The 8,339-nt window shown below is 36.6% G+C and overlaps 2 protein-coding genes across 2 annotated transcripts; both read right to left on the reverse strand.

Annotated features, from left to right (window-relative positions):
- LOC110871051 (early light-induced protein 2, chloroplastic) lies at positions 1 to 718 on the reverse strand. The gene has a single exon (XM_022120031.2). The coding sequence runs from the start codon at positions 556 to 558 to the stop codon at positions 49 to 51; it is 510 nt and encodes a 169-aa protein (XP_021975723.1). The 5' UTR covers positions 559 to 718; the 3' UTR covers positions 1 to 48.
- A 2,598-nt stretch (positions 719 to 3,316) lies between these two features.
- On the reverse strand, positions 3,317 to 8,339 carry LOC110872695 (multiple inositol polyphosphate phosphatase 1). Its single transcript, XM_022121554.2, has 11 exons — positions 8,151 to 8,339; positions 7,639 to 7,726; positions 7,207 to 7,500; positions 6,908 to 7,066; positions 5,624 to 5,764; positions 5,489 to 5,545; positions 5,202 to 5,340; positions 4,594 to 4,698; positions 4,309 to 4,499; positions 4,165 to 4,206; positions 3,317 to 3,756 (listed from the first exon to the last, which is right to left on the reverse strand). The coding sequence occupies exons 1-11, from the start codon at positions 8,252 to 8,254 to the stop codon at positions 3,589 to 3,591; spliced, it is 1,488 nt and encodes a 495-aa protein (XP_021977246.1). The 5' UTR covers positions 8,255 to 8,339; the 3' UTR covers positions 3,317 to 3,588.

Raw genomic sequence — 8,339 nt, forward strand, 5'->3', positions numbered from 1 at the left:
ATTTAAAAATAAGTTCCTGTAGCCTCTTTGTTTTTATAACAAAACTCATCATATAAGGGCACTGCCCGTCACATATTCAGTAAAAGCCAAAGCCACCAAACCCAACATCGCAGCCCGTCCGTTCCACAGCTCTGCATCCGACGTCATCAACCCACTCGACTTCGACTCCGCTCTTACCCCTTTAAACAACGGCACCAACGACGCCAGCAACAACACCAAACTCGTCGCTACAAACGCCGGAACTCCACCGTGTGAGATCTGAGCGAACACATCTTGGCCGCTGCTTAACTCGACCGCCATAGCCGACACAAACCCTATCATCGCTAACCTTCCGTTGATCCTCTCCGGTGCAGGCCCACTGAACGCCAAGACGTCGGAGAACTTAGTGCTCACCTTCTTCGGTGGCGGAGTTGGTGCTGCTGGAGTTTTGGAAGTGTCGGTTGAAGATTGTTGATCTCGTGACATGCACCTAACGACAGAGAAGTTGATGTTTTTTCGGAGATGTTGAGTGGTGAGACGTGCAACGGGGGTTGACATGAAGACTGAAGTAGCTGCCATGTTAGAATGAATGGTTGAGAGAAGAAGGTTGTGGAATGAATGCTAATAAAAAAATGCACATAGTAGAATTCGAACTCGGGTATCTAGTCTTATAGGTGCCCAAGAAAGCCAATTTACCAAGTTGAGTTTTGTTTTAAAGTTGAAATTTGTTATATTTAAGATCAAGTCAAAAACGGAGGCTGGACCATGTGCTTGAGTTACTATTCACAAAGTTTGTTTTTTAATATATGTATAATAATACGTAGGATTAGGTTCAAACGTGAACAAAATCCCATGCGTGAACTGCGTGAACTGATCTGGGCCCTTGGTTTGTATAATAATACGTAGGATTAGGTTCAAACGTGAACAAAATCCCATGCGTGAACTACGTGAACTGATCTGGGCCCTTGGTTTTTATCATCTTGAGATTTTAAGTCAATGGCATGATGGTAATTATTTGATTAATTGTTACTAATTAATTAAATGAATAAGGGTATATGTGTAATTTCCTTTTTAAACTGATTGCTTAAATCTCGTTCTCTCTCACAAATCATCATATTCAATCTTTCTTCATCATCCAACTTTCTCTCACCTTCATCCCCCAGATCCAAATCGAAGAAAAATCATAATATTCAATCTTTTCTCTCACCTTCATCGCCCAGATCCAACTTTATCTCTGACCTTCAATCTTTCTCACCTTCATCGCCCAGATCCAGATAGACGCCCGTCAACCCTTCAATCTTTCTGCAACATCGACGAGAGGTATAGAATCACACAAACACACAGCTTCGTCCTCATTCTCCTTCCCTGTACAACCACACAGTTATCAACCGTAACCACTTTCTTCTTCCCTCCCTCTACACACATATCCAATCCACCCACAAACATCAAAAACCCCAATTTCCAGAGGTAAAAATTTCATCTTCTCTTGTGGATTTCAAATTTCATATATATTCTTTTTCTTAGGGTATCTTGTAATACTAATTAAACTCAAAACTCTGTTGATAATAATTAACTAGGGGCAATTATGAATTTATGGGGGTGTTTGAGAAGAAAAAGAATAAGGTTATCATAGAAGAAGGGTATTTGATTGGAAGGCTCGTGGAGGCTAGCAATTGGGAAGCAGAAGATAAGGTTGGATCCTTTTGAAGTTAAATGATTTTTTTGTTTCGTTTTTTTTTTTAATAACAAGGGTCCTGTTGATATAATCTTTTTAAATTAATTAAATGGTAATTATTTGATTAATTGTTACTAATTAATTATTGACTCACTTGTATAACCAGAGGATCAAATTGTGTTAAGTTGGTATAAAGAAAGTGTTGTTAGATATTGCAGATAAGGTGTTTGATAAAATGTCCCAATGAGTTAAATTATAGAATTATGGCTTCTTTTGCCTCGTTTACAAGTAGGAGGATGTTTGTAATTGAAAGCAATCAGATAAGGTTATTCTTATTTGTTTATTGTTGTAATTGTTATTATCTAGCTATTTAGTTTTATTCAGTTGGATTGCTCTGTTTTTAAGGCGATGTACACATGTGCATTCTGATTTTTTGCTCTGGTTTTAAGGCGCTGTACACATGTGTATTCTGATTTTGCTCTGTTTTTAAGGCGCTGTACACATGTGTATTCTGACTTTGCTATGTTTTTATTGCGATTTACACATTTGTATAACGTCTGTTTTTGTGATATCTCATATTTTTTTGTGTATTGAATGTGTAAAGTTGTTGATGTACCCTTGTGAATTATGCAAAGTACTAATTGCTGAGTTTTTTGTGTTATTATAGGAGACGTCGTAAACGAGGAAAGTGGAGATGGAAGGTCGATAAGGATGATTCATGTATGAGGTCGATAAGGATGATTCACGTATGTTTGTTTGCTTGGTTGATAAGGATGGTTCAGCATACAACGCGGCGAATAGTTGTAAAAGACTATGTCTTTTTATTTTTCCAATTATGTTGCGTTTATTGTTTTCACGAATCTGGAACTTGTAATTGTATGTTTTTTTTTTTTTTTGGTTTGGCAAACATTATGGAAATTGTTATTTGCTTAATATAAAAGAGTTTTACAGGTTTTGTTTATATGTATGTATTATGTAGCTAATTACACATATGTATCATGCCGAGTACACATGTGTACTGTTCAATTCATATCCAAGTACACATGTGTATACCATTGAAATATGAAAAATAAAAATGAAATAAAAGATATTGTGGATAATGAATTTAAAATAGGAAAGATGTAACTTAATTCAATTATTAAAATAATGATTTAAATCTAATTTTTATATAATTACAATCATGCCTTTAACAACTAAAAAGGAAATCAAGGGTCCAGATCTGTTCACGCAGTTCACTCTTGGGAGGTTGTTCACGCTGGAACCCTACCCATAATACGTATGTGTTTAAATTTTTTTTTTCTCCAAAGGCATGTATAAATTTATTTTTTCTTCTCGACATGCATATATAAATTTTGTTGAAGATGAAGTTGTGTTCGAATTTTTTTTTATTTTATTTTAGGCAATACGAGTGTCGGTAATCCGTGACAAGGCAAACCAATTTCGATCGAACGTCAGTATCAGTATCAATATTATCAGAACACGTTCCAGTATTCGTTTTTAGAACTTCAATATGTGCAAAACAGAGTCAATATTCATTTGAGCATATCAACTTTAATTTTTGTGTTTCTCTTTTGGTTGCTATAACAGTGCTCATACTGTAATGAACTGAACATATACGGACTGAAATCCCGCTGCATCGTGTGGAGTATTCCACTAGTTCTCTTGTCAAAATTTGTTCTCAATTATATTGTTGTCCAAATGGGTTCGTGTTAAAATGCGAAACGGATCAGGTATAACTACAACATATGAAAACATTTTGTTGATATAAAACATGAATCAAATTATTCGTCTATCCTACAATCAAAGATCTTTTCGATTAGATTACGATTACCCCGAGGTGAACAAACAAAAGAAAACTATACTCATTCCGGAGGCATACGGGTCCACAAAACGACACGCTGGTTTTCGAGGCTAAAACCGGTGAATTGGTCTGTTTACAGCTCTACTTTTGGAGACGCCTTATCCTTGTTCTTTCCCGATAAAATCCAACTCAGCATTTCAAATAATTGGCTCACAAACGACTTACTTCCTGGCTGTTTTTCCATGCTGGCATTACATAGGTAATCGTAGCTGTGCTTCAAGTGTGCAGCTGCTATTTTTTCCTGAAGAGAAAAAAAAAAGAATCATTCAGCCATAAAAAACCAAATTTACAAACCAGAAAGAGAGTTTGCCAATGATCTCTAGATCAAGCGGTGGAAGGCTTGCATTTCTCTTGGGAGATGCAGGTTCAACTCCCACTTGGTGCAGAGTGAGGCACTGGTGGGCAATGATAGGAGACCCAGGGAAACCTGGGTTCGATCCTTGAGCCAAACGGGTTTTACCAATAATTTCACCGTCGTGCCTACAAACGGATGGGTTACCGGGTTTTCCCCGGAATTAGTGGTGGACTCGGGTTACTCTCGGAGTACTCCGTTTGGTCCAGTGGATGCCCCGAGAGTGCTCGGGATTGATTCTGTTGGCCGTTCAAAAAAAAACAAACCAGAAAGAGAGAGTTAATGGGAGTAAAGTACCTTAAATATTTGGAATGGACAGAAATCAGTACCCCCACATCCCTGTTTACAATGTAATAAAATCCTAAAATTAAAAAACCAACGCAAATGCGAACACATAGAAATGATCATTAGTTCTCTATGTAACAGAAAGAAAGGACTTACAGCCATTGGGATTGGTTGCTCATTGTGTAATACTTGCAAAAAGTATTTGCTTGTGTTATTTTCCGGACAGCTATATAAAACTAAAGCATTATTTCCCGCAAAAGGAGCCACCGTGCTGCCCCTCCATGTTCTTTTCTGTGGGGGTTTTAGGGGATATTCCAAGGGCTTTTCTTTTTGTATTTGGTCAAACTCTGAATTTAATAGCGAATAATTAAATGTTAAAAGACTGAATTTAGCAAAATACATATCGAATTGTTTGATAAACAGAGAAAACAAAACATTCACCAGATCCGTCAAGAAAGAGCCCGATTAAACATGAAAAGGGGACTAATGTCTCTGCATGAGCAAACCGTAACCTCGCCTTCTCATAACTGCCGGATGCGTATCCTTCTGAAAAGGGTAAGTCGAGTTAAAATAAAATAAAATAAGATAGTTTTGAGTAAAATGCCATTTTTGTCCCTGAGGTTTGGCCAGTTTTGCGACTTTAGTCCAAATGTTTGATTTTTCGCATCTGGAACCAAAAGGTTTGAAATCTTGACATTTTCATCCGGCTCGTTAACTCCATCCATTTTTCTCCGTTAAGTCAGGGGTATTTCCGTCTTTTTTTTTACTTAAAGGGTCTTGAATACGTGTACATTATGCTAAATGCTTGTACATTAAGTGAAAAAGACCGAATTGCCCTTTAAATTAACAGAAAGACAAAAATACCCCTGACTTAATGGAGAAAAATGGATGGAGTTAACGAGCCGGATGAAAATGGCAAGATTTTAAACCCTTTGGATCCAGATGCGAAAAAACAAACCTTTGAACTAAAGTCGCAAAACTGACCAAACCTCGGGGACGAAAATGGCATTTTACTCAATAGTTTTTTAGTATACTGGGTTCCTTTTTACCTTCTTTCGCTTTAATGGCGGCCTCCATAGACGAAATGACATCTTCCAGCAACGGCACTCCCATTCGATAATTTAGTGATTTACCGTAGCCCTTTAATATGAACATCTCCAGATCATCCGTCCATTCTAACAAATTTACCTACACATGCACATGTTACGTCAGCTTTTATTATAAAGGATTGGATAACTACGGTGACATTGTAGTTCATATTGTAACAACATTTAAGTAATATTTACATAAACATAGCTAATTGTGTGATGATAATTCATAACGTGTAGATATGTACCTCATCGTTACTGAAAAGGCCACAAGCTTGATTAGTTATGTCCAGCAAAGATGCTTCCTGCGAATTTGATACCAAAAACATATACATGAATATCGCAACTTTCTAACACGTGGGATCCGAGAAACAGTAATTTACCTGCTTGCATAAAAACCAAAGTGTGGAAGTATCCTTTATTGTGAAATTAAGTTCATAACGTGCTGCTAATGAACGGGTAATTTCATCTAATACAGGTTCTTTAAGCTTGAAAACAGCAGGTTCCTGTTGTTTCCTATGAACCTGCAACAAAACGGAGAGTAATTAAGAATAGCCAGCACTAAGATTCGATAAAAGTTCATTCATGATTGATGATCCTAGATGATTAAACTTTCATATAATCATATCTTAATAAAAACTTGAACCGTTCCGCGAACAGTTCGGCAGGAAGTTCGTTTGTGTTCGTTCGTTTAATAAATGAACGAACACGAACAAGAAATTTCGTTCGTTTAGTTAAATGAACAAACATGAACATGGGTCACGTTTGTTCATTTATGTTCGTGAACATTCGGTAACGTGTTTGTTCATGTTCGTTTGTGTTCGATAGTTCATTAGTATTTTTAATTTATATTTAAACACTTAAAATTTTTGACAAATAATATATTTACCAAGTTTCAGTGTATCATATATTATGTTCATGAATGCTTGTTTGGCAGATCTAGGATTCGTTCGTAGCGGTAACGTTTTATAAATAAGCGGTAACGAAATCGAAAAAACGTCAAATTTTTTCAAAATTTACACTAATTTTACACTACCGCCGGAGCGTCAAGCGGTAGCGGGCGTTGCCCCTTGTATGTACATAGGTCCGCCCCTGCCGTTTGTTTTCATTTGTGTTCATGTCTTCATGAACATTAGTTTGCGTTCGTTTACATCCATTATCTTAAATTAACAAACGAACACGAACACGTTCATTTCCTTAACGAACGAACACGAACAGAAGATCTCATTCGGTAACTGTTCATGAACAGTTCGTGAACACATATAACAAATGAACACGAACAATATATATTTCCTTAACAAATGAACACGAACAACATATATTTCCTTAACCAACGAACACGAACAAGGTCTTGTTCGTGTTCGTTCAGTTCGTTTCCAGACCTATTTACATGGACCAAATATTCAATATTTTAACATGAACCAACAATAAGAATTGTCACTCCTAACAGGTAACAGTAAGTATGGGTCATATTTAGTTCAGATCAAAACAGACTTGTGCCGGTTGTGTTGACCTGAAACACCTATTATCCATTTCTTTTGCATATTTTGTATCTAACTAACGCATTAATTGTAATTACAAGAACAATAGTAGTAGGTTTATGGGGGTGTGTGTGTGTGTTAACTGTTCAAAAAACTAAAATAAAAGAAAGAAGCTTAACTACATACCTTATAGTTCTGGCAACAATCATGAAACCTCAACATTATATCACTTGCACGACTTTCACTCAAAACCGCAAAAGCTCGATGATTTCCCGCTCCAATTTTTCCTCTCCCACTAAACATCCCCATGCCAAACGCTACAGCACTAGCTGACGCCCGTGGAATCTATTTCATAATTAGAAAAGATATTAAATTATTAACTTTTAAAGCTTAAAGAACCCAATACAACTTACAAATATCCAACTTAATAAACCGGCTATCCATCATTAGGAAATTTATTTGGCTATAGAGTATGGACACCGAACCTGGGTTGCCCTTATCTGATATACGTCTGGGTGATAATCATCACTAAACAGTTCCTGAAACCGTTCCCTGATTCGGATTCCAAGATTATACATTTCATCTTCTCCGTGCATTATTAATTCTCCACCTTTGGTTTTCCCCTTCCAAGGTGAACTCCATCCCGTTAACCAGGAAGGAAGTTTCTCCAAAGAGTAACCTTTTTCTTTTGCATTTTGCATAAGGGATTTTAACTGAACGGATAAAATTTCCAAGTCTCTCATTCTTTTCTTCGTAGGTGCACGTGTTCCATGTCTTGCCTATAAACATTATACAATCTTCAGTGATAAATTGACTACCTCATCACTATCTTTAGATATTATCAATCATGACTCAGCGCTAGTCATTAAATGAGCAGCACCTCCGAGATATAAAAATAAAATAGCTAATAGAAATACCACAAGATTTAGGTGGATCGGCGAACATTGGTCAGGAATTTTCGAAGAATCAAAAGCGTTTTCTTTGATGCCTTTTGAGACCTCGTATCTGCAACCGAAACATAAACCACTTCCCAAGTTACACATCAATGATCAACCAATCAGCCCTATTATAATATCATGAACACAGATTTACACAAACTAAATGTAATGTTACACACACTTGTAATCAAACTCACAACACATGATGCATTTATTCACCTTAAACATTTCATAAAGAAATCTCAATCATTTCACTCTCTTCTATCATCTTCCATAGATATCTCCGAAACCTACTGTGGCTTTAAAAGTTCCAATACTATCAATTCAACACCCTAATTAAGCATCTGATACTCCATATTACTTTAATTTGAATAGAAACAAACATCTAATCATCTATCCTATCAACTGGTTCGTTAATTGATGAAAACAAACAGATTTTTAACCGGAAAAAAGCCCTAAATGAAGCAGCGATGAAAAGATGAGAAATTAACCTTGTTACGGTAGACAGGTGTTGACGAACGTCAAAGGTTTCTTGAGCGATTGAAGAAAAAATGAGACGATGCAAAAGCAGTAGCATTAAAACTATATTCGCCATTAGCGCACAGAGTATGAGATTCGCCGGAAGTAGACGGTTGAGAGCGGAGGACCAAAGAACAATGTAGTGTTTCTTCTTCTGCCTT

This window comes from Helianthus annuus, chromosome 8 (genome assembly GCF_002127325.2).
Source record: "Helianthus annuus cultivar XRQ/B chromosome 8, HanXRQr2.0-SUNRISE, whole genome shotgun sequence".
NCBI lineage: Eukaryota > Viridiplantae > Streptophyta > Magnoliopsida > Asterales > Asteraceae > Helianthus > Helianthus annuus.